Source organism: Aspergillus novofumigatus (genome assembly GCF_002847465.1).
Source record: "Aspergillus novofumigatus IBT 16806 chromosome Unknown P174scaffold_5, whole genome shotgun sequence".
Taxonomy (NCBI): domain Eukaryota; kingdom Fungi; phylum Ascomycota; class Eurotiomycetes; order Eurotiales; family Aspergillaceae; genus Aspergillus; species Aspergillus novofumigatus.
In genome coordinates this window covers 2,161,438-2,185,646 of record NW_020194278.1, presented here as the reverse complement: position 1 = coordinate 2,185,646, position 24,209 = coordinate 2,161,438, and the positions used below count along the sequence as shown (strand labels likewise).

At 50.9% G+C, this 24,209-nt stretch overlaps 10 protein-coding genes across 10 annotated transcripts; 5 read left to right on the top strand and 5 right to left on the bottom strand.

The window, feature by feature from the left end:
* Positions 1-203: 203 nt before the first annotated feature.
* Positions 204-4,012, top strand: P174DRAFT_452328 (ATP-dependent RNA helicase MTR4). Its single transcript, XM_024829075.1, has 6 exons — positions 204-1,068; positions 1,126-1,216; positions 1,270-2,331; positions 2,388-2,983; positions 3,048-3,613; positions 3,684-4,012. The coding sequence occupies exons 1-6, from the start codon at positions 316-318 to the stop codon at positions 3,862-3,864; spliced, it is 3,249 nt and encodes a 1,082-aa protein (XP_024681684.1). The 5' UTR covers positions 204-315; the 3' UTR covers positions 3,865-4,012.
* A 459-nt stretch (positions 4,013-4,471) lies between these two features.
* P174DRAFT_372652 (cut8/STS1 family protein) lies at positions 4,472-5,468 on the top strand (the record flags this gene model as incomplete). The annotated part of the gene is made up of 2 exons (XM_024822444.1): positions 4,472-4,547; positions 4,603-5,468. The coding sequence occupies 2 exons, from the start codon at positions 4,472-4,474 to the stop codon at positions 5,466-5,468; spliced, it is 942 nt and encodes a 313-aa protein (XP_024681683.1).
* Positions 5,469-6,346: 878 nt separating this feature from the next.
* P174DRAFT_452326 (DUF3984 domain-containing protein) lies at positions 6,347-8,051 on the bottom strand. The gene is made up of 2 exons (XM_024829074.1): positions 7,820-8,051; positions 6,347-7,766 (listed from the first exon to the last, which is right to left on the bottom strand). Exons 1-2 carry the CDS (start codon positions 7,823-7,825, stop codon positions 6,597-6,599), a joined length of 1,176 nt encoding a protein of 391 aa, XP_024681682.1. The 5' UTR covers positions 7,826-8,051; the 3' UTR covers positions 6,347-6,596.
* Positions 8,052-8,317: 266 nt separating this feature from the next.
* argB (ornithine carbamoyltransferase) lies at positions 8,318-9,709 on the bottom strand. Its single transcript, XM_024827704.1, has 2 exons — positions 9,613-9,709; positions 8,318-9,538 (listed from the first exon to the last, which is right to left on the bottom strand). Exon 2 carries the CDS (start codon positions 9,494-9,496, stop codon positions 8,381-8,383), a length of 1,116 nt encoding a protein of 371 aa, XP_024681681.1. The 5' UTR covers positions 9,497-9,538; positions 9,613-9,709; the 3' UTR covers positions 8,318-8,380.
* Positions 9,710-9,858: 149 nt separating this feature from the next.
* Positions 9,859-13,247, top strand: P174DRAFT_442942 (uncharacterized protein). Its single transcript, XM_024827703.1, has 5 exons — positions 9,859-10,860; positions 10,934-11,890; positions 11,948-12,262; positions 12,323-12,501; positions 12,655-13,247. Exons 1-5 carry the CDS (start codon positions 10,065-10,067, stop codon positions 12,994-12,996), a joined length of 2,589 nt encoding a protein of 862 aa, XP_024681680.1. The 5' UTR covers positions 9,859-10,064; the 3' UTR covers positions 12,997-13,247.
* Positions 13,248-13,301: 54 nt separating this feature from the next.
* P174DRAFT_391747 (acetolactate synthase regulatory subunit) lies at positions 13,302-14,546 on the bottom strand. The gene is made up of 2 exons (XM_024823528.1): positions 13,659-14,546; positions 13,302-13,600 (listed from the first exon to the last, which is right to left on the bottom strand). The coding sequence occupies exons 1-2, from the start codon at positions 14,459-14,461 to the stop codon at positions 13,420-13,422; spliced, it is 984 nt and encodes a 327-aa protein (XP_024681679.1). The 5' UTR covers positions 14,462-14,546; the 3' UTR covers positions 13,302-13,419.
* Positions 14,547-14,760: 214 nt separating this feature from the next.
* P174DRAFT_442939 (KH domain-containing protein) lies at positions 14,761-17,554 on the top strand. The gene is made up of 9 exons (XM_024827702.1): positions 14,761-15,336; positions 15,407-15,486; positions 15,557-15,718; positions 15,916-15,937; positions 16,014-16,066; positions 16,129-16,293; positions 16,345-16,553; positions 16,610-17,135; positions 17,190-17,554. Exons 1-9 carry the CDS (start codon positions 15,123-15,125, stop codon positions 17,211-17,213), a joined length of 1,455 nt encoding a protein of 484 aa, XP_024681678.1. The 5' UTR covers positions 14,761-15,122; the 3' UTR covers positions 17,214-17,554.
* On the bottom strand, positions 17,339-19,553 carry P174DRAFT_220098 (putative RecQ family helicase RecQ). The gene is made up of 4 exons (XM_024821375.1): positions 19,425-19,553; positions 19,237-19,355; positions 19,125-19,159; positions 17,339-19,051 (listed from the first exon to the last, which is right to left on the bottom strand). The coding sequence occupies exons 1-4, from the start codon at positions 19,502-19,504 to the stop codon at positions 17,663-17,665; spliced, it is 1,623 nt and encodes a 540-aa protein (XP_024681677.1). The 5' UTR covers positions 19,505-19,553; the 3' UTR covers positions 17,339-17,662.
* A 293-nt stretch (positions 19,554-19,846) lies between these two features.
* Positions 19,847-22,408, bottom strand: P174DRAFT_391743 (pentatricopeptide repeat protein; the record flags this gene model as incomplete). The annotated part of the gene is made up of 2 exons (XM_024823527.1): positions 19,847-20,239; positions 20,291-22,408. 2 exons carry the CDS (start codon positions 22,406-22,408, stop codon positions 19,847-19,849), a joined length of 2,511 nt encoding a protein of 836 aa, XP_024681676.1.
* A 390-nt stretch (positions 22,409-22,798) lies between these two features.
* On the top strand, positions 22,799-24,062 carry rsm25 (mitochondrial 37S ribosomal protein mS23). Its single transcript, XM_024829073.1, has 2 exons — positions 22,799-23,410; positions 23,502-24,062. Exons 1-2 carry the CDS (start codon positions 22,980-22,982, stop codon positions 23,845-23,847), a joined length of 777 nt encoding a protein of 258 aa, XP_024681675.1. The 5' UTR covers positions 22,799-22,979; the 3' UTR covers positions 23,848-24,062.
* The last annotated feature ends 147 nt before the right edge of the window (positions 24,063-24,209 follow it).

The window sequence follows — 24,209 nt, the reverse complement described above, 5'->3', positions numbered from 1 at the left end:
AGGGAAGCAGGAGACACGATACCGTCGAAGTAACCCGATAATCGACCATCCGGAAGGGAAGAGAAGGAGTGGAACGATACAGCTTCGGGCGGCTCCCCGGGACCGTGATCACGTGACTTTATTGCACCGAAGTAGCAGGTTTCGCCGGCGGTGATAGCAGTTTCCTCAAAAAAACTGTTTCTGCCCAATCACACGCCGCCTTCCTCAGACGGAACCTTGAAATTTCTCGGTCGATCGCAAAGAACGACAGACGTCTCGGCTCAACTTGGCCTTAGTCTCTGCCATCTGTGGCTGATTCTGGAGTTTGTCTCGATCATGGATGAACTCTTTGATGTCTTCGAAGACCAGCCTCAAGCGGCAGCGAAGGTCACCGATGGCGCACCCAAGCGACCCAGGAAGGACAAGAGCAAGAAGCGTCAGGTAAATGGCGATGTGAAGGAAATTGGCGCAGCGACAGAGAGCAAGGAGGATATCGAGATTCCCGATGCACCTGCTGGAGAAGTCGCGGATGGGGAACAGGCCGAAGCGCCTGCGACCGACAACAACGAGCAACAACCCGATGCGAAACGTCCGCGACTGGAGATGGAACCGCAGCCTGTACTAGCAGACGAATTCGAGACGGCGCAGGAGCGCGAGGTTGCAGCATCTGCAGGCCTACAAGCCGCAAAGGAAACAACTTCGGTCAAGTTGTCGCACCAGGTTCGGCATCAAGTCGCCATTCCGCCCAACTATCCATACGTACCAATTTCGCAACACAAACCGCCTGAGAACCCTGCGAAAGTATGGCCGTTCACGCTCGATCCGTTCCAGCAAGTCGCCGTTGCATCCATACAGAGAGAGGAAAGTGTTCTGGTCTCGGCTCATACCAGTGCCGGTAAGACGGTAGTTGCGGAGTACGCCATCGCGCAAAGTTTGAAGAACAACCAAAGAGTCATCTACACAAGTCCTATAAAGGCTTTAAGTAACCAGAAATACCGAGAGTTTGCGGCAGAATTTGGTGATGTTGGATTAATGACGGGAGATGTCACTATCAACCCAACAGCGACCTGTCTGGTCATGACAACAGAGGTAGGCCTCCATGACTCTTCAAGCGCAACTTGGATGTTTGCTGACGCACACGCCTAGATTCTCCGGTCCATGTTGTATCGCGGCTCGGAAATTATGCGCGAAGTTGCATGGGTCGTTTTTGACGAGATTCATTACATGCGTGATGCCAGTAAGTCATCGGGGGTACTGCTGACCCTTAGAAGCTACTGACAGCTATGGCAGTTCGAGGCGTGGTCTGGGAAGAGACCATCATTTTGTTGCCGGACAAGGTCAGATATGTATTCTTGTCGGCGACAATTCCCAATGCTATGCAGTTCGCCGAATGGGTCGTCAAGATGCACAACCAACCCTGTCACGTCGTATATACTGATTTCAGACCTACCCCTCTACAACACTACTTCTTCCCTGCCGGTGGCGAGGGGATCTTCCTCGTCGTCGACGAAAAAGGGGCGTTCCGGGAAGAGAACTTCCAAAAGGCAATGGGCAGCATCGCAGACAAGAAGGGAGATGACCCGTCTGATGCTATGGCCAAGAGGAAGGGAAAGGGTAAAGACAAGAGGTTGAATAAGGGCGGAAATGAAGGCCCGAGCGACATTTACAAGATTGTGAAAATGATCATGCTGAAGAACCTCAACCCCGTCATTGTCTTCAGTTTCAGCAAACGCGAATGCGAGGCGTGCGCTCTCAAGATGAGTACTTTGGCTTTCAATGATGATTCGGAGAAGGAAATGGTTTCCAAGGTTTTCAACAGCGCTATCGAGATGCTTTCCGAAGAAGACAGGAACCTGCCTCAAATTCAAAACATTCTACCTCTGCTTCGGAGAGGTATCGGTGTCCATCATTCTGGGTTGCTTCCTATTCTCAAAGAAACCATTGAGATTCTCTTCCAAGAAGGACTTATCAAGGTGCTGTTCGCGACGGAAACATTCTCAATCGGTCTGAACATGCCTGCAAAGACTGTGGTTTTCACGAGCGTCCGGAAATTTGACGGTTTTAGCCAACGCTGGGTGACGCCGTCCGAATTCGTCCAGATGTCTGGCCGAGCTGGTCGAAGAGGTCTTGATGACCGAGGTATCGTGATCATGATGATTGGTGAAGAGATGGATCCTGCGGTGGCGAAGGAGATTGTGCGCGGAGAGCAGGATAGGCTCAACTCGGCTTTCCATTTGGGTTACAATATGATACTGAACCTGATGCGTGTGGAGGGCATCTCGCCCGAGTTCATGCTCGAGAGATGCTTCTACCAATTCCAAAACACGGCCGGTGTCGCCGATCTTGAGAAACGTATGCTTATTCACTTGATAACTGGAAGGAGGATATTTGTGCTAACCCCATTGCAGAACTCCAGGAATTTGAAGAGAAGAGGGCCAACATGACCATTTCTGACGAAGGCACCATTCGCGAATACTACGAACTAAGGACGCAGCTCGACAAGTTTGCAGATGACATACAAGCAGTCATCAGCCATCCAGATTATTCTTTGGCCTTTATGTCTCCGGGTCGTTTAGTGCACATCAAGCACAAAGACAAAGACTTCGGATGGGGTGTGGTTGTCAATTACAAACAACGGAAGCCACCGAAGAATTCAACGGAGGAGATCCCTCGTGACAAGAGATATGTCGTCGATGTTCTGCTCAATATTGCCGAAGGGCCGTCTGTGGCCACAAAGACATTTGAGGAGTTACCGTCGGGAGTCAGGCCAGTGAAAGATGGGGACAACTCTCGGATGGAGGTCGTTCCAGTCCTTACCGAATGCATCCGTGCCATCTCGCATGTACGCATGAAGCTTCCCAAGGACCTGAATCCAAAAGAAGCGAAAAATGGAGTCAAGAAATCTCTTGCTGAGATCCATAAGCGCTTCCCTGACGGCATTGCTACACTTGACCCGATTGAGGATATGAATATCAAGGACGAAAGTTTCAAGAAACTACTCAGGGTAAGAACATCTATCTTCTTCTGCATTTACTTTGTATTATGTGCACTGCTGACGATCATCACAGAAAGTGGAGGTCCTCGAGTCTCGTTTGCTTTCCAACCCACTGCACAACTCACCCCGCCTACCAGAACTTTACGAGCAATATTCCGAGAAGGTGGAGTTGGGAACAAAGATTAAGGAGACGAAGAAGAAGATTTCCGAGGCCATGTCCATCATGCAGCTTGATGAGCTCAAGTGCCGTAAGCGTGTACTTCGTCGGTTCGGTTTCATCAACGAGGCCGAAGTCGTGCAGTTGAAGGCACGAGTCGCCTGCGAGATCAGCACGGGAGACGAGCTCATGCTCAGCGAGCTTCTTTTCAACGGTTTCTTCAACAAACTTACTCCGGAACAAATCGCTGCTGTATTGAGTGTATTCGTTTTTGAGGAGAAGTCCAAGGAAACTCCTGCTCTGACGCGGGACGAGCTGGCGAAGCCCCTAAAGGAAATCCAAGCGCAAGCCCGGATAGTTGCCAAAGTCTCTCAAGAATCCAAGCTGGCTGTCAACGAGGAGGAATATGTAAACAGTTTCCACTGGGAGCTTATGGAGGTCATCTACGAATGGGCGAACGGCAAATCCTTTGCTGATATTTGGTAAGTCGTCTATCTGTCGGCACTCTGGAGTCAAAGTCTACTTCGGAAACTAACTTGCTTTTCTCACTAGTGGAATGACCGATGTTTATGAAGGATCCTTGATCCGGGTCTTCCGTCGATTGGAGGAGTGTCTCCGTCAGATGGCGCAAGCCTCCAAGGTTATGGGTAACGAGGAACTCGAGAGCAAATTCGAGGAAGCTCTGACTAAGGTGCGCAGGGACATTGTGGCCGCACAGTCCCTGTACTTGTAAATATCATTTTCATTGCTTTTTTTTTATTTTTTTTATTCTTCCTATGACCTCTGCGAGGGAGCATGTATGTGTCGTATGGTCACAGTCGTATTGGAGGTCTCGCATTTCCCTGGCGTCGGAAATGAAAAGAAGGATTTCATTGTTTGATTCTGTCTACTCGAATGGACGACGTATGTTTGTATGACTTTGTAAATGTGTTCTCAATCTTCCATCCATGAAATATAATTGTAGAAATGAAACCTCGTCCCTTGAAAGTTCACTTGTAATGACCATGAATGGTGTCATGGGTCATGGACCAGAAACCTGCGCAGTCGGCCTGCGTTGCCTCCCGCAACCGCCTGCAAAGTGCAAGTCCACCGCTTTTCTTTCTTTCGCCCTTCCCCACCACTCACCTCACCTCACCTCAACTCAACTCGTCCTTACATCCTCTCTCTCTTCCTCTTTCTTTTCTCTAATTCTCCATCTTTTTCTTTTCTTTGAAATCTTGTCTTTCCCTTGATCTATCCCTCTTTCCCGCCCTCCTGCTTTCTTGTGCTCGAAATCCTCGTTTCCCTCCGCCACTGAGAGATATTGGTACTTCTTTGCCATCAACTGTTTGTGACCCATCATGAACAGCTTGGTGGCTACACCACCTGTGCCTCCACACTTCTACGAGTATTCTCGTCTCTCCTCTCCACATCCAAGTAAGTGACTTTCGGGGTTTACAGGGTCGATATTTGGAGCTGACGACTATTCCAGTGTCTACCCCTACTCATACGCCCACCAACCGTAAACGGAAAGCCGATGATGATGGCAATGATCACGATGGACGGATGTCAGCTTCTCCCACCAACTCCCCCGCCTTCACTCCTCGATCTCTTCCGGCTCCTCGCTCCTTCAAACGGTCCCGCCCCAACGTCTCTGGCAGACCACTCTCCCTCCCTCGACTGCTGGAAACCCTCGACACAGATGCCTTGAGGGGGATACTACGGTCAATGTGCGAGCGTCACCCGGCTTTGGCTGACGAAGTGATTCACACGTCCCCACGCCCGAGTGTTTCCTCTGCTCTTCAGGTTCTCCGCAATTACCAATCGACTCTACAAAACTCATTTCCGTTAGGTGGCAATCCTGAGTCGGACTATGCCTACAACCGTGTCCGACAGCCGCTGGGGAATCTGCTGGATGCTCTGAGTGATTTTACACCGCATTTCTTGCCGCCACATGAAACTCAAGCGTCCGTGTCTCTGAGTTATCTAGACGGGGCTACAGATATCATTCACGCATTGCCACGATGGCACTCACCACAGAACAACATAGAGCGGGACTCTGCATATGATGAAATTTGCAAGGCATGGATTCTGGTAATCCGAGAGGCGGCGAAGCGTGGTGGCGGAATTCAGCTACAGTGTGGTGGATGGGATCAGAAATTGGCGAAGCACAACCAGAATGCCGGCGGTCGACTTCAGGCTGCCGTTAACGAGCTCGGTAACAGCTTGGGTTGGATGCACGGCCCAGACTCCCAAGGCTATGGAAGTTCGACTGGTGGGGATCTTGTCTCGGTCCGGGAACAGTTACTTTCCGGCACTTATGGCTTGGGAACTCCCGTCAAAGTTGGACCCTGGTAAAGAAGCACTTCTCGCAGTCTTTCTCGTCCGATACACCCTTGCGGCAGCGTTGCGGTTTTGCTCGTCATTTTCGATAGCTACTGTCGGATTACTCGACGGTGCACGCCTACATATGATACGATCACGATACCTATTGCATGAATTAGAGAGTTGAGGATCTCCTGACGTTTACAGTTTGCAAGGGACACTGCGCTTTATTTATTGTGTCATATTTCCGAAAACCAGGCTCGCCGTCTTTTTTTATTGTTACCTAGAGAGAGAGAGCACGAGGCTACAGGGAATACTTCTGTTATCGCGTCTTCTTGCCTGTCAGGCTACATCATAACACCACCGACACGAATCATCGCAAGCTTCTTTCCTTCCCGTCATTCATTTTGCTCACTTTTCCTTCTTCATTTCTGTTTCTTTTCTGCTACGGCCGCCTTTTTGAGCCTGGATTTTGTGCCATTTGACGGCAACCATGTCCCCTATGTCCGCTACCTGTCTTGTATACCCTTTGCCCATTCTTTTTCCCGCTCTCCTCGATCATACTGGTGGCTGAAACTTGGTGTCATCTTCAATTGCGGTGGCTTCGATCATATTCTGAATTACTGTGCCAGATGGGCCGGCTATGTGTCAAGTAAAAGATACAGATGCTCTCAATCCGTGCATGGTTAGCATGCTCGGGTTTTGATGAAACAAGTCGCATTCACAATGCGTCGATTGGGAATTGTGTCTAGACAAGCTTTTTAAACCAGCAGAATGATTGTCGCCGCACAGCACTATGGAACTTCAGTGGCATCCTAGACTTGTCGTGGTCCAGCTACGTGTCGGTACGCGGACTGGCCTCTTGCACACAAAAGCGACTTAAAAAATTCATTTAGAGGGTGAGACGGAATAGAACGGAAATGACCGTGGAGAGGTTGTAATATTAGCCATGTATTTATTCAGAATGAATCTGCAGAATCTTGGTTGATTATTGGTTTAGATGAGTGCGGATCAATGTTAAAAGTAAACGAGGGTACTCCAGATTATCTAGAAGCCAAGTTTGTAGTCATATTCTCGAGAATTATGCGTGATGCTCGAGTTGAGAAAAAGAAGCAATGCATGACAAAAATTGCACAATGTGGAAATGGCGCTTTGTAAGACTCATGATAGTGCACGCTTCATGACACGGAGAAACCACCCTGCATCCTCCCAGCCTCCATTCTCCCCTGGCTTCTCTACCACGGTCGAAGCTATAGATTCGTCAGCCGACACGCTAGCGTTGTCGTCGGTCAATTCAGCCGCAGAAGAGTGATCATCGCGGGCATTATTGTCGTCTGGGGATGCGTCGGAATGCTTTGCTGGCTGGGCGGACTGGACATTTGCAGAAAGAGGTAGATCCTCGACACCGAATAGTGTCCACTCGACCATCCGATCGATCCAACTGCCCAGACCGAATCCTCGCTCCCGAGTCAAACGCTGCAGTTCCTGCTCGTCGATCTCGTCCTCCGAGTCGGACTCCTCGTCCGAGGCCGAGGCATACCCGTCCTCAAATTGCTGGATGGATGCCATCTCGGCACGGATACGCTCATCCACAAAGTCAGGGACGAAATGGCGTGTCTCCTCGTCGTGACCGGCCGAGTCATGAGCATTCGATCCTGATCTAGTGGCCAGCGTATCGAGGCTCGTCATAGCCAGATCGGGTCTGCTGTTCCTTCGACTTGCCGCACGGGATCCCCATCTCGAATGCGCGGCCGGCGTAGACCTCCCGGATCTCGGCCGGCGGGCCAGAACCGGGCTGTCGAGATTTGTTTCCGAAACGAGACTGGTCGAACTCTCGCGCTTCACGAGCCAGCTCTGTCCTTTTTCCTCTCGCGTGGACGAAGCGAGCGCGATCCCGGCCCGAAGCATCCATTCTGCATCGCGGCGTCCGGCTGACTCGGACGGCTGATGCCGCGACGAGGATGTGTGCTTCTTCTTGGATCCGTGTGCATGTTGGTGATGGTGCAGGGGTTGTGCGTCGTCCTGGCTCTGCAGGCTGCTGTCGCTGCGATGGATACGACTTGAGCTCTTGCTTCGGGAGTGCAGACGGACTCGGGATCCGCTGCGGGAATACGAGAGAACGCCCGGGGTGCCTGGGACGGAAAAGCTTGAGAGATAGGATGTCCGGGTCGTTGTGTCGGCAGGTCGCTCATCTCGTGGTGAGAAATAGTCCTCTGGCTCTGTGTCGTCGTCGATGGGGAACCGATTTGTCAATGGTGCGAGCGAAACATGATTTAGCGAGGGATATGAGCGGCGGGATCGAAATCCGCTCCCGCTTTGGGATGCAGAACCCTATGAAGCTGAGTGAGTAGATAGAAGGGATACAAATGAAAGGAGAGCCGTACATCCATTCAGAGTTTCTGCTGAGAGACTGATGAATCTGTTCTGGGCTGGAAGAGGACAGCTTAAAGAGCTCTTAATAGCTTGCAAGCTTGATGGTGATATGGGATGATGTACTCTGTAGGCGAGGAGGAGGTGCGGCAAGGATTCGCTGACTCTCCCTTCTCCGCTCCCCGAGCTATGACTGTCGGCATGTGAAAGTGGGCTCTGCGACAAACCGACCTTAGCTCTTGCGAGTGGCTTTTTTGGTCTAGGATCGGATCGGATAGAGTGCATCATTGCAGAGCCTGAATCTGGTGAATCGATATTCTTGGGTTCTGGCAGTACTCCGTACGACCTCGTGACATGCTCGTGGAAATACTATCGACGAAGCATAACCTGGGGTAAATCTCCACATCTCCACTATATACTATATCCACCTGATGATATACAGCAATTCCGTGCCAACATAGGACGGAATAAGAAATATAGCACTCTACACACAAGTCTAGCTGGGACGGGATAGTATTCGATCAATGTTGCTAATTTGATTTCAGCTTGCTTTTTCTGTAGAATCTATTCGATTTTCATACGATTTTCCCCTTGTTCACAACGAACGCCTCGATAGCAGAAATCGCAGCCCACAGCCGGTTCTCTGCTTCAGGGAAGACTAGGGACCGCTGGCTGTAGAAGACTTCATCATGCACCTCCTCGGGGTGACGGGGCAAGCAGTGCATAAATTTCCACCCTTCCTTAGCACCACCACGCTTGGCCAGATCGGCTGTGATCTGGAAGCCTTCAAAGTCCTTGAGCCGCTTGATCGATTCGGCTTCCTGTCCCATGGATACCCAAGTGTCCGTGACCAGGACATCCGCGTCCTTGACAGCTTCCTCAGGAACATTGGTCTGGATGAGTTTTCCGGGCCTGGACACGCCTTCCCCGGCCTTCTGGATGATCTCCAGCATGTGGGCAGGAATCTCGTAGCCCTTGGGCGTGGCAACGGCCAGGTCAATGCCCATCTTGGCTGCCGCAATGGCCATATCAAACAAAACGTTATTCGCATCGCCGATCCAGGCGATCTTCAAGCCCTCCAGACCCAGGCTGGAGAGGCCATGAGCCTTGGGTGTGAACATTTCGTGCATGGTCTGGAAATCGGCAACGGCTTGCAGCGGGTGGTATGAGTCACAGAGAGCGTTAATCACAGGGACGGTTGAGTGCTTCGCGAGGTCGGCAACTTCGGCATGCTTGCCGACGCGAGCCACGATGCAAGAAACCATTGAGGAGACCACCACCGCTGTGTCGTATAGGGACTCATTAACACCCAATTGAATGTCATCCTTTCCCAGGAACATCGGGTGTCCTCCCATCTGCACCACGGCACCCTCTGTCGAAATCCTGGTTCGAGTACTCCGTTTACTGAACATCATGGCCACGGTCTTCCCGTTCAGGGCTCCAAGGAGATTCCGAGGCACGGAGCCCGATTTGATCGAGCGTTTGTATGAAGACGCATTGCGGACGAGGGTAGCGAACTCGGTAGGGGTCAGATCGGCAATGGAGAGAAAATGGCGAGGTGCGAAAGGAGAGGTAGGAGGGGTAGTCTGGGACGAATATCGTCGCACGCCATTGAGGGAGACACGTTGACGCAAGTGTTGGCCGTTCAATGCGCCGTATCGGGCGACAGCCAGTTTTAGACCGCAAGCCATGATGGATGAGATTGAAATATGGAATTGAGAGAACCGACGACGCTGTAAATGTGGTGGTATATAAGTCAGTTAAGGAATGACTCAGAGAAATTATCCAAACAATTCCACAGGCATACCTAGTCTACTTACCTGGATATGATTCAGTCGAAAATAAAAGCGGTTTAGTGTATCCAATAGTTATCGGATCGACTCATACCAATTATTAAATAGCTGATACGTAGTGATAGTTGGCTAAGCTATTGGACTGGTTGGTTGAGCTCCTCCACAACTGGAGACGCTCCTCTCAGCAATTTATTATTGGGCTGTTGGCGGTGTTACCTACTTACAAGTTACGTCGTCGATCATCACCTACCTTAGTCTATCCGATGCTTCAAGTATGGGTACCTTACCTATCCATCCATCAACCTATTCTTGTTCTTATCATCTTTGATCTCATTATTGTTATAGATAGCATACTTCTATAGTACTCGTATAGATCTATTCTTTGTTCTATCTCCACAACTCCTCTGAATAATTATCCGTTCTATCGCTCCACATTCGGCTTGTCTTCCCCACTCCTCCAGCCATTATGGCTGACGAAGAACGCAGACCTCTGCTCAACGAGGGGACGTCTACGGATGGCTCATCCTCTCACGCAGGTCGACCGATTCGACCATTCGAGTTGTCGTCAGAGTCTACGCCTCTCTTAGTCCGTCGTGATGATAGTGATATTGTTGCGTACGGCACGGCGCCTCGGAGAGCATCAGCTTCATCGTCAGCGTCTGAGACCTCCAGTTTGCACAAGTATTCCAAGCATTTGAGTGGCAGGAGAGGATGGCAATTTCTCTGCGCGTTAGTCACGCTGACGGCTGTCATGTCCATCCTTGTATTCGCTTATGTGGCACCAGCAGTCATGAAGGAATATGCAAAAGAAGCCGCAGTATTCAAACCTACGGATATCTCCATCAATTCGACCACCGAGGATGGTGTGCGAACCAGAATTCAAGGAAAATTTGTCTTGGATGCAGACCGTGTTCAGAAGCGGTCAGTCCGGACGCTCGGCCGGTTGGTCACTTGGATCAGCAGGGAAGTGGAAACGGGTCAGTCGGAGGTACAGGTCTACCTTCCAGACTATGGAAATATTCTCGCCGGCACGGCCTCTCTGCCCTCCATCAAAGTGAATGTTCAGAACGGTCATACAAACAACCTTGATTTTCTGGCAGATTTGGTCGCCGGCGACCTCGTGGGTATTCGTGCAGTGGCGGACGATTGGATTGAAGGGAAACTTGGTCAGCTCAGGGTCAATGGAAAGGCCATTGTTCACCTCAAGTCTGGTTTACTGAGCTTGGGTGAGCAAATACTGACTGACTCTGTGACATTCAAAGGTTAGTTCCGTCTACCAGCTGCTGTTCTTCATCATTGGCAGAGAGTTTCTCAATCGCCTGATACTGTCTATAGATAAAGAGTTCCCTGCTTTGCCTGAGGTCAAAATCTCGAAGCTGAATGTCTATGACCTGGATATCCCTGGCGGAAGTGGCGCATTGGCGTTTGACGTGTCGCTCACTGCATCGATTGATTCTCCTTTGTCCCTGACGATACCCTCGCTCGGGTTTGAGCTGCTCGTACCGAATTGCTCGCCAGGGGACCCCAACATCTTGGTAGCCGATGCGATCACAAAGGAATTTCAGGTCCAACCTGGTACCAGTGCTGTCATGAATGTAGTTGGTACTGTGCAAAGTCTCGCCGATGAATTGACAAGAGCGTGCCCCGGAAGGGAAGACTCGCCACTTGATTTTCTCGTCAAGAGCTATATAAACGGCCGCCCAACTACGGTCTACATACGTGGAGCTGATAACCCGTCTCTGGAAACTCCACCCTGGCTTGCAGACATCTTGAAGGGTGTGACAGTACCAATGCCCTTTACAGGACATGCACTGGACAACTTGGTTAAGAACTACACGATGTCAGACGTCCATCTCAGTCTTCCAGATCCGTTCGCTGAGCCAGACTCAGAGGAATCTCTACCAAGAATATCGGCCCTGGTCAAGGTGCTAGTTGCATTGCCGGAGCAGATCAATTTGCACATAGACATCCCACATGTTCGTGCCAATGCCGATGTCTTCTACCATGGGAAAAAGCTTGGAGTCATGAATCTTCCAAAGTGGCAGCCGGCCAATGCAAGTTATATCAACGATACAGACGGTTCCCCGGCGTTGCTCGTAAACTTTGCGATGAAAGATGCACCACTAAGGGTTACTGATGAAGATGCTTTGACGGAAATCCTCCAATCTCTGATTTTTGAAGGAAAGCCGGTTGACCTACGTGTCGTTGCAGCGGTCGATGCGGAAGTCTCAACGAAGCTTGGCCAGTTTGCTGTCAGAGCCATACCGGCCGAGGGAGCTGTTCAAGTCAAGCGTGAGTACACTTGCAGGATAACTTCCGAAAGAAACAGATCACTGATCCCTTTTTTAGCTCCGTTTTCAGGCTCTTTCGATGAATTGACGCCACGGCTAGAGTCCATCGAAGTTGGACATACAACCGATTTTTCCATGCTGGTCAAAACGAGAATGAATGTCACCAATCCCACGGAATATTCAGCATCAGTACCTTACGCCGACTTTATGATGTTGTACAATGGAACTAAGGTCGCCCATATCACGGCCCTAGACATCGCGGTGGCTTCAAAGGCGGATGCGACAGTTCAGGTCGATATCATGTGGGAGCCGTCCGAAGGAGGTGAGGATGGTATAGAAGCTGGCCGAGAATTTCTATCAAAATGTGTCTCAGGTAAGAATATAAAAACCGAGAATAATTCATGTCATCGTCAAGGTTCTGACCAACGTCTAGAGTCCAACATTACCGTGACGGTGCAGGGTCATGAGGGAACTATCCCAGCGTTACCCAAAGTCGGGCGAGCGTTATCAAAGTTGGGCTTCGAGTTCCAACTCCCCAGGATGTCCGTTCCCGGGTCACCCAAGGCACCAAATGGTGACAATGGGGACACCAGGTTCGTTCAAGAAGCCACGGTACTACCTGCCTTGATAGGAGCCGTTTTCCCCTCATGAGCCTCAAATTGGTTCTAGCATGCCACCAGTGGGCAATGTGTTTTTGGCATAGAGCCGATAGTTCTCAGACCAGGTTTCTTTTTGAACAGGCGACTAATCTACGTGTGGTCTTAGCTGCACCTTTGGTCATCCACTGCCGAGTTCACACTGTTTTCGCCTCTCCCGAAGACGCTGATAGACATCATGTCTGTGCAAGCCAACGCTTACTACGCGGAACACGAAGAGGTCGGTAGTATTAATTACTCCGTTCCTTTCCAGGTGCCCCCAGGAGTCTCGAAGACGCCCCGGTTGCCTGTCGAGATGAATCCGGATGGCATCGGCTACGATGCTCTGAAACGAGCTCTGGGAGGTTCACTTGAACTTGATGCAATGGCCACGGTCGGCGTTCGGGTAGGCCACTATACAGCCACAATTGACTATCACAGCAAGGGAATTCGGGCCAATGTGAAAATCTAATTCGGAGTATGTGTTTTTGGGTTAAGGGACTCTATTTGGCGCTCTTAGGGTATAAAGTCGGCGTTTGGGTATGGGTTCTACTGCAGGGTGATCTGAGAACACGTAGATGAGCCCGATTCTACAGTATGCTTTCCCCTCAGTACCTAGTCAGATTTGCTAGCAGGCTATGGATTGAGATCGCATTGAATTGGAATTATACACGCGACTAGCGGAATGAATCAAATTCAAGGAAGAAAGCGCTAGGATATACAAGCACGAAGCCGGACACTAATTTCAGAATGAACTAATCAACTTGATATTCCCAGAAAAAAGACATATCAATTATAGATTGTTACCAAGGAACACGGTCAATTTGACCAGGCTTCGAGTTACAACTAGGAAATTTGCCTTTTACAGCAGACGATTTCGTATCGGACATTGTAATTAACCAGGAGGAAGGGTGCTAGCATCGACGACATCGGCAGCCTCTTTTTCAAGCTCCTCGTTGGGCTCAGAAGAAAGAGGAGAACGAGGAAGGGCCATAAGACCAGTCCGCGTGGACTCTAGAATACCGAAGGGGCTGATAAGCTTCAGGAAGGAGTCGATACGAGAAGGCTTAGCGGAGCTGTCGAAACGTTAGCCGATGCTAGATCGCGAGAAAAGAAGTAGATTTATAAGCTTACACTTCAACAATGCAGTTGTTGGTGCTGATGTCCAGAACCTTGCCGCCAAACTGGTGAGTCAAGCGGGTGATGGCATCAAGATGCTCGTGCTTGTGCCTCAGTGCCTGACTGGGAGGCAGATGGCGAGGGTGAAACTCGACCTTCTTGGTCTGCGCATCGCCAGCCTTGTTCTCCTTCTGCCCTTCCAGGACGTCACCGGGTGTGGTGATCTCGCGATGGTGCTGGAGCAGCTCCTCGAAGAACTCGGGGCCCAGGATGCTGACCTTGGCGAGCAGAAGCTCGCGCTGCACCAGGGCCGAGTCAGTGTAGTCGAGGACGGCCCAGACGGGGACGAGGTCGTCCAGCTGTCTGCGCGCCTGCTCGACGACACCGTCTTGGCCCTGCAGCACGATGGTCATGCGAGACAGATCCTCAACCTCGGTGTTGCAGACGACCAAGCTGTCGATGTTGAAGCCCCGGGCAGCCAGGATTCCAGACACGCGGGACAGCACACCGGGCTCATTCTGCACCAAGCAGTTCAGGATGTGACGCTTTGGAGGATTGGTCGGTGTGACAGGTGTCTCGTACAAAATCGACGAGACGGCCGTAGGGGCGTCCCATTGCGGGGAGGCATCGGAAACAGGCAGGGGAAGAGGCGAGCGACGATGCAAGGCCTTGTAGGCCAATGCCGAGGTCGAGCTGGACGAGGCTCTGGATGTGGTGAATCGAGGAAGACTGGCTGCGATTCGAGAGGTTTTGGAAGACACCGCTAGAAAGGGCGCTGATGCTGCCGATGACAGCGTCAGAGGGCGTCGGAAAGACATGATCTCTCGAATTGACCTGCGACGAAGGCAGGCAAAACAAGAGAGGCTGATCCGACTCAATGGAGTCTTTTTTAGGACGAGAGGGAGTCGGTGTCGGTAGTCATAAATCGCATTTTATCCTCGCGGCCTTCCGACGTCGGGGACGCTGACTCAAGCCTGTGTATGTCACTTACCAGGGTGACAATACCGCTAGACTTTCTTTAGACTAGCGGGAACCAGGGAGTATGCGCATCATCACGTGATCTGGAGCTGATGCACATCGCCAACTTTCTATTCGTGTCCTTGTCCTCAAGGATAACTGAAGAATAACCTAGTCTGCTCAAATTTCGCAGAGCTCTGTCATAACACTGACTAGGTTGCAAACCGTTAAGCCTCACTCAGAGCTCACCGACCTCTAGATGCTCCTTGACTAGATCTCCCCTGCGATTGGCCATTTCTCCATACTCCGTACCGAAGAGAAAAAAGTGTTCCGGCGGTGCTGGTTGTTACACTAGCGTCCATTGGGCTGATCCTCTTAACTCCACCAAACCTTTCTGTTGCTTTTGGACTTCTAAGGTCCTCCTCTTAGGCTTGTTCTGGACCATCTTCTGGACCATCTTCTGTGATTTGCGCCTGTCCAGTTACAGCAAAACTTCCTCTTCCTTCATACCTATCGCCTATCATGGCTGACGACGAACGCCGTGCCAAACGCTCTCGCTTCGATCAGACGGAGCCTGAGCCGCGACGAGCTTCACGATTTGACCGTCGCTCTCGGTCTCCTTCTTCGCGACAGCCAGAATCCACTCGCACCCGCAGTCCTCTCAGTCGTGAACCCTTCAGCCCTGGCGCCGACGATTCGAGGAAATCAGGCTCTGTAGATCCCGCAGCTGCAGCAGGTACGACCCGCAAGCAGGCTTCGAGCCTCTTTCTTTACCGCAGAAGCTGACAATTTGGAAATCTGAACAGCTGCTGCAGCGGCCAAGATCAACGCCCAGTTGCAAGCCAAGAAAGGAATTCAGCACGTCGATGTCCCTCCCATACGTTCGGTGAGCAATCGAGATGGCCCTGTGCTCATGATGCAACTGTTGCTTACTTGTTCCCGTGTATGCTTTCTAGACTGTCAGTCCCGCACCGAATGCCGCTTCGCCCTCCTCCGCCTCGGACTCGAAGAAGTTGAATCCCGAAATCTACGTTGCTGACGGCGATTACATCAAAGACATTGAAATCAATGACTTGCGCAACCGCTACACGTTGACCAAGGGTTCCACCCAAAAGATGGTAATTAATCCTGTTTGCGTCTGCTGATATTCCAGGCACTATTGTGCAAGCCGGCTACCGCTACAGCCGTGCATCTTGCTCTTCCCTTTCATTTGTGTCCTTTTTTCGTGGTCGTGGCTAAAGCTTACCCAAATCAAACCATCCATAGCATCTCACCCCTCATTTTCATCTGCTGACCTCCGCTGCGTGACATTTAGATTAAAGACCAAACTGGCGCCGGTACGCCTTCATTCCACATTTATATTATTATGAAACTTTTGATCAAGAAGGAAGCTCATCAAGTCTTATTATCAAGATGTCACTACCCGAGGAAGCTATTACCCCGACAAGAGCATGGCCACTGCCGCGGTATGTGCTTAACCTTCCTCAATTCACCCCAGAGTGTACGATTGCTAATAAGTCTTGTGTAGAACCCACCCCTGTACCTCCACGTAACGAGCACGAGCAAAGAAGGCCTCGAAAAGGCTGTGGCCCTGATCGACGACCTGATGCAGAAGGAGCTACCGAATCTCGTTGACGAGAGACGATTCCGCCGGCGCGAGCCAGATCCAGTTGAGCGTGATGAATACGGCCGTGTATGGACTCGTTCACTTGTTCAGTTCTGAGAAGGCGCTAATTGCGTACAGCGTAAATGGCCCGAGGAACGGATTCCGGTTGATCTGGAACCGATCCCTGGATTCAATCTCCGAGCCCAAGTTGTCGGACAAGGCGGTGCATATGTGAAGCACATTCAACAGAAGACTCGTTGCAAGGTGCAGATCAAGGGTCGTGGCTCCGGTTTCTTGGAACCAAGCACCGGCAGGGAAAGTGATGAGCCCATGTTCTTGCACGTAGCGTAAGTACAATTTTAGTCTCCGTTCTGATTAGACTTGATTGACTGACTGAATGAAGTGGCCCCGACCCAAACGATGTCCAGGCTGCCAAGGAACTCTGTGAGGATCTTCTCGCCAATGTCAGGGAACAATATCAGCGCTTCAAGGAGAATCCGCCTCAGCACAGCTACGGCGGATATGGTCAACGCGGCGGTGATCGTTACTATGGAGGCGGTTACGGCGCTGGTTACTCTAGCCAGCATAACCAGCAACACTCCAACTCGCCCTCTGCCACGGCTAGTCCTGCACAGGCTGTGTCAGGAACGTCGGGTGCCGCTGGTGCCGGAAGCCCGGCTGACTATAGCGCACAGTACGCGCAATATTACGGAGCTGACCCCTATGCGGCCTACGGTGGCTACCAGAACTACGTAGCATACTACCAGTACTACCAACAGGCGGCCCAACAACAGCAGCAACAGCAGTCTTCCCAGTCCCAGAGTCCTGCCCCTCCACCACCACCTCCAGCTAGCGAGGCCCCACCCCCGCCACCTCCTGGCTCTGGCTCTCCCCCTCCGCCGCCTCCTGGCGGTGGCACCTACAGTGCTGTAAGCATCAGCCGAGCTCAATGAAGAAGTTCTCGTACTAACGTTCTCAATCAGGTTCCACCACCTCCCGGTCTTTAGAAATGTTATGTCATGGTTCCCAAGGACATTCGCCTGGCATAACGGAGCAGTGACAGTTGAGTCGAACGCTCGAAGGGAAAATCCTTTATTTTATGGGTCGAGCTGATTGTCGAAGAATAATTTTCAAAGTTCCCATCGCGTTTCTTAAATAATGTCTTTTGGCAGTCAATTAATTGAGTGTGGTTGGCCTTCGGGACTTGTAGATTATTACTGGGATTTTGTCAATCTATGCTCAATCCCAGACCTCGGTTGGAGATCCGCAACATGCTGATTAGTTGATAGCAAACTTCTAAGACTCTGGTATTTTATGAGAAAACAAAAGACCTGTCAAAGAACAGCTTTACACATACCGTCTTCACAAAGCCATACACTCCGTTCTTCAGCAGATCCGAGTCATGTTCCGGTCCCTGCATGATCTAGAGTACCAGAGATCACCAATAACAAGCACTCTAGTGGAGATCACTAAACATTCTTTGGAGAATCTGAACAAGGCTGCGGTCCATGAACGCTGAAGGGTCGCTCGGAGGGGGCATGCTCGCTTTTCGTTTTCTCAGCTCAACCGTGCCATATTTGCAAAAGTCACAGGCAAAGTCACAAGGGGACGTGGTCGCTCCCTCGGTCTTGACGTTCCGGCCTGCGACTTGAGACCCCATCATCTCGAGCTCCTGGTCCCCGAAGAAGTCCTTGATGAGCTCATGTCTGCATTGGGTCACTGTTTCGCAGTATCGGATAACCTGTTTGAAGCTCTGCAGCCGGGCACTGTGGCTCTGTAAGTTATGTACGGCTTTTGTAGATGAGTTCGGGTTTTCATTGCTGTTGTCGCCTTTAATACCAGCTCGAATCTTGGCGTTCTGGACATCCTTGTAGAGGCGGTCGAGGACCCGGTCTCGTTCTTGGGTGTTATAATAGATGAGAGAGGCGGCGGCGCGGCCGTCTCGGCCTGCACGGCCAGATTCTTGAACGAGACCCTCGAAGCTGCGAGGAGGAGTCCAGTGGACCACAAAGCGGACGTGGGGGTTATCAATGCCCATGCCGAACGCGTTAGTCGCAACGATTATATAGAATGAAGGATGGGGCCCTTCCTCTGCAGCCAAAGGCCTTGACGCGGTCCATTCAGTCTGCACACGATTCCTGTCTTCGGAGGAAAGGCCGGCGTGATAAGCTACTGCACGAATGCTTCCGTCAGGCACTTTCGTGAGAGCGGTGGCTAGCTGTTCAGCAATTACGCGGTAAGGCACATAGACGATGCCGAAAATTGGGGGAAGTACGGCGTCCTTAGCATCTAGCCTAGCTTCTCGTCGCGTTCGGATGGATTTTAACCACGAGTGTAGGTCGTTGAGCTGAAAATCTTCGATCTCAAGCGGGTCTTCTGCAAAATCTTCGAGGTATCTGATCTCATAGTGGATGTTCGGCCGAGCAGAGGGAGTGTTGAATAACATCAGCCGAGCAGGCTCTAATCCAAGGATGTTGATGATATCTGCACGCACACGCGGAGTTGCTGTGGCCGTGAAAGCACTTATTGGAACTGGCGGCTCAGTCAGATGATGCCTGAACCAAGAAAGCTGTTTGTACGCCGGACGAAAGTCATGGCCCCATTCGCTAATACAATGTGCTTCATCAATTGCTATGCGGATCAACTCTCCCTGTGAATGCATAGTCTGAAGAGTCCGCCTGAACGCCACGGTCTGGCATAATTCTGGCGTCACATAAAGAACACGTGTTCTGGGGTGCCCAGAAAGAAGATCGTCTATAATCAACCGTCTCTCCGCTAAAGGAGTCGTCGAGTTGATGGTGGATACTGCTACTCCCAGAGCCTGAAGTGCATTCACCTGATCCGTCTATTGGAGGACACATCCTTTAATGGACTGAACAAATTGATAAAGGCGGGAACGGCTGAAGAGAGCTACTCACCATCAAAGCAAGCAGAGGACACACCACAACAGTCACTGTCGAGAGAATAAGTAATCAAAGGAAATGCCTTAGTGAAATGCCAATTTCGCAAACTGGTGGAGGGTTGACCAACCGCCATGACTGAGGACAGCAGGCAGCTGGAAGCACAAGCTCTTTCCAAAGGATGTCGACGCCTGCAAGAAAACGTCATGGCCCTCGATCGCAGCTGTTATAACTTCGCGTTGAAGAGGACTGGTATCAAGGTGTGGCATGTCAGTGTTATCTTGAGTCCTATGTGGCAGTAACATTCCAGGTACTTACCGAAATGATTGCTTGCGGAAGACACGGTGCAAGCAGAAATCCAAGTCTACTTTACGGCGCTCTAATCCGCCGTTAAGCATCTCTGCATCGTTGAGAGCAATAGTAAGTTCAGAACAGACAGTGATGAGGACAATTGTTCGGCCAAATTATCTTCGATCCACGCGTCGACGCGAAAAAACCGGAAAGAAGGGACACGCGGTATCACGTGACTAATATACTGCTTGACATGGTTTGATATTGCTCTAAGACAGCAGGATCCATCCCAGTGCAAATCCGCTGACTTCCTACATGTATCGAAGTGGACTTGCCAAGCATATGATGGTTTGTCTATATGTCACAGTCGACTTTACTCTAAGGGTATTATATACAGATAGATAATATACAAGTACAAGGCACTGCTGCTACCAGCCAGCCATCAGCCATCAGCGCCCAGTAAGGTCTTTAATATACTTGCGAAGCTCCTCCTTGACGGCGAGGACATCCAGCGACTTTCGTTTTTGAGGCCGCCAGATGCGCTCCAGTGACAACCAGACGTCCATCACCTCTTCCGGCCCACAGCAGGTGCCAAATGCCCGAATGATCAGCAGAATCATTCGACGGCCCAGGAATACCCCGTTCTCGATCCGGCGCCCAAGTTCATGCTCCATGGGGTCCGAGTCACTCGGCGCGCTTTCTGTTGGGGCGAGAAAGAGGTCGTCAACGTCGAGATCGATACCATCGTCGAGCTCTATAATCTGTTCACCATCGTTTGTTTCATCTTCTTTTTCGTCCATGCGTTGGCTGTTATCTTGGACTTCATTTTCTTCTGGGGTATCCTTGATCTCACTCATGCTAGGAACATCGCTTCCATCCGCCCGTTCACTGACGTTCGAAACAGCCTTGGTCTCGCCAGTGCTTGATGGTAGTGGAGTGTACAAGCCAACTGTGGGTCGAGAAGAATCCGCCAACGCTGTCATTACAGTCGGGGAGTCAGCCTTCAATGGGTTCTCCCAAGTAAGAGCAGGTCGATGGATAGAGAAGTCGCCATTCAGCCTTGTCCGTGACTCGTAAAGGGCACGAACATATGATCGCCAAGCGAACCGTAACTTATCCGCGGTCCAACCCTTCTTCTTTCTGCCATGGCGAGCAAAGCCTTCGAAAAGTAACAGATATATCATACCGCGAGGTGGAATTGCGAACGTCTTCTCCATATCCTCAATGATCTTCGAGAAAGCTTGCAGGTTACCCGAGTGAATTGCATGGTAAGAAAGAAAGATGTGAAATGTTCGCGTGTCCGGGCTCATCGGGATGGACTCTTGAAGGGCGCGATGGTGTGCTGGCAAAGTGTGTTTAATACGAGCTGCCATCTCAAAAGCACGATTGAGCTCCTTGGCTGCTTTCCGGTACAACACCAATTCCGAAGCAAGCGCCGGTTGGTGAGTCGACGACACCCCCTTGTGATCAGTATCTCCAGCTAGTCGAGCAGCCGCCTGCGCCTGCATCATCCGTTCGTACAGCGATTCCGCGATCCGGATCTTACCAGCCCTGATGAACGATGTTATTAGACAATTGAGGACCGCCGTATCCACGATTTCCCCTGCTGCTAGAAAGTCATCGAATGCCCGATGTATACCGTTGACGTCGCGCAGCATTCCATAATAGTAAATCTTCGAGACCTTGCCGGCACGTCGAAACTCAATGCCGCGCTTTGACATTTCTTGAAGCAACCTGTCCGCCACTGTGAACTGACTCGCTTTGATGGCGATATCAAATAGAATAGTGAAAACCACCGGGTCGGACTCGATTCCAGCCAAGTGTTCCATTTGCTGCCAGATGCCGATCGATCGAACGAGATCTTGTTTCTTCACATGGCCCATCGCCCTTCCTGCCAGGTGAATAGCAGATGTCCATAAAGCGGGTGACAATGGAAGCTTAGCAGCAATCATATCTTCCACTATAGCTAGATAGCGGCGTGCGTCAGCCCAACGACGATTGGGAGGCTGGGACATTCGACGCAAAAGAAGACCACGGGTGCGCTTCGAAAGGTGCGCCACACCGGGCGACGGAAGGTCTCTGTAGAGACGGAAGATATACTGATTTGTTTTTTTAGGATCCTCGACCGCCTCAAGGAATCTCTCAACAGCTTGAAATTCAATGGCGTCTCTGTTGGTATCTTTTTCGACTTTGAGAGGTGGTGATGGAGTCTTTGAACAGTCCGCATCGGGCTCGGACGCTTTCGGGTCTAATAAATGTTCCAACTGTTTAGGATGCGCCGCCCAGCTCGAGGCGTCTGATTCTTTTGGAGAAAGTGGCTCTATAAGATGAATAGGGCCCTCCAGTGCATCAAACTGATCTCTCCTTTGGTTGGAAACGAATTCGTCCGAATCGCTAGGATGGGGTTCTTTTGAAGGGCCATTATCATCGAGGAATGACTTTCTCTTCGAGCGAAGTAATGCTGACTGGCTATTATGACCTTGATTTCGACCTGCTTCGAGGTCTTCAGCCCGTTGGTCTAAGCCTGACACATTCTTCTGAGTCCCATAGCCTTCCCCATGGTCATCATCCTTAACCTTCTGCACGACACCCGAGTTGAATGTTCGTTGCGTCCGCAATCTGTCAAAGCCAAAGCACTCTACCGGCGAGTTTGAGGGGACCGGGCGCTTCCCAGACGTGAGCCGCTTGATGGTTGCCAGACTCTTTCCCTTCATACGAGCCATATTATGGGTTGAAGTCTTGACAGCCATTGTAGAAAGCCCTCTGTTGCGGGGAGAGTGATCGCGACAGAAACTCGCCATGACCAAGGAGTTGACGAAAATGTCGGCTATAGATGCAACGGAGGGACGAATACGGCGATATCCGAGCCTTTTGATAGAGGCATTGTAGCTGGATGAGGGCGTATCTGAGACGGGCATCGAGCGGGAATTGCGGGAAAAGTAAGTATCCGGTGCCTGCAAAGGACGGATTCCCGCGTCGGGTGAGCTCTGGGACCTATTGAGAAGAGGCATGAGACGGCAGACATGGTGGCATCGGATCAGCCATGCATGTCCCGAGGAATTCTCGAGCAGGTTGACAGGGCAGGGCAGCTTGCTCTTCAAGCAAGAGAGAGTGACGAGATGGAAAGGTGGAAGGGAGAACAGCAAGATATAGGGGAGAGCAGTGAGTTCGATGAGGCGGGGCTAGATAGACAAATGCAATTAGTGTCCTATTGGTAATTGAGCGATGATATAGAAGCTCTCCCCGGCGAGCGAGTAATTTATTAAGCCCTTCTGCGTTGATTGTCTTGGAGAACTTGCATTTCTCAACTTTCTCTGCGCTTGGGCGGAGCCCGTCGGTCGGTCCAATCGGAGGCGCGCATTACTCTCTCCGCCCAGGATCCCTCTTTTTTACACCCTCACTCGATATCTCCAGAGCATCAGAACCTGACCTGGAACGACCGAATTGCACACCGAGTTGCGGAAAATAGGGGAAAAGAGGCCTCAAGTCTAGAGGTATTCCTCCAACATTGGACAGAAGTCGTCGTGAAATCTCAAATTACACATTCGAAAGGGCCTACCGAGGCCGTCGCTCCCAGCCACTATGGGCAAATACAATTTCACAGCACTCCGAGTTCGCCAAACAGCATTGCGACAGCATGCGGCTGGCAAGATTCGCGCTCCCCCAAAGTGGCTTGATGTAGTGGCCGATATTCCACCTGCTCAGGTCCTTGTGCGAAACCAACCAGCTCAGCATCAGCTCGTCCGACAGCGCGTGAAGACGCTTCCCGGTGCCTCGAAGCCGCAGGTCGTCCTCGAGGTTCAAGAGAAACGAATCAAGCCAAAGAAGGCAAGTCGTATGTTCTTGCCGACTGAAATCAAATACGAGGAAGATCAGCTGCGACGGGAATTCTTCCGTGATCACCCTTGGGAACTTGCTAGACCCCGGGTCCTCGTCGAAAGCACCGGCAAGGATTCCGAACATTATGACTGGAGCCGGCTCCAGCAGCCAGGGAAGAGATTGGACGGTGAAAGGTATGTGCCATGCAACGCAATTGCTTGGGATGCATGCGCCCCAATGGTTAGTCAAGCACGTATGCTTACCATTCTTCTTCCATTTCAACAGTGTCGTTCAACGCCAGCTCTGGCTTTTAAACAATGTTCCCGATATGACAAAGAGCGCTGCTTATGATATTGCCCGTCGCGAGTTCTACCGACTACGACTACAAGAAGATATTGAACGACGAGTCGCCGCAGAGGAGGCGGAAGCAACGGGAGCGACCTTCGGGCCCTCTCTCCTGGAAGTTGGCATGGAACTGGAGAACCAAGAGTACGAGCGTTGGAAGGCATGGGCCAAGACAGAAGCGCAATTGCTGGACCAGAGAACGGCAGCATTTACCGGTGCTCCTGAGATTGCCGCCGCCGATGATGCTGTGGAAGAGCTGGAAGAAAAGGTGCCAGTGCCGGTATAATACATTTTCCCAAGAAGAGATTATCAGTAGCCTCATACTCCTCGCAACCGAACTGGAGGTATTGTTGCCTAAACACGTCATGTATATTACTAGAATTTGGTCCATCTTTGCGCTTTCGTTTCGACCTCTTATCTTTTTAACGTCATCCTTACTACGCATTGTATGTATTTTTCACACATCGGCAATAACATATACTCAGCCACAATGATCCTGTCTTTCTACATAATATTGTGTATATTTTTCCTTTAAATAGCAGTGCAGGATTTGGGCGAAATACCTAGGTAGTGAAGGCAAGGCTGTTCAGCCAATCACACAGCGCGACTTATCGCGCCGTAGAATCTCCCCGTCTTTCAGTTATCGCT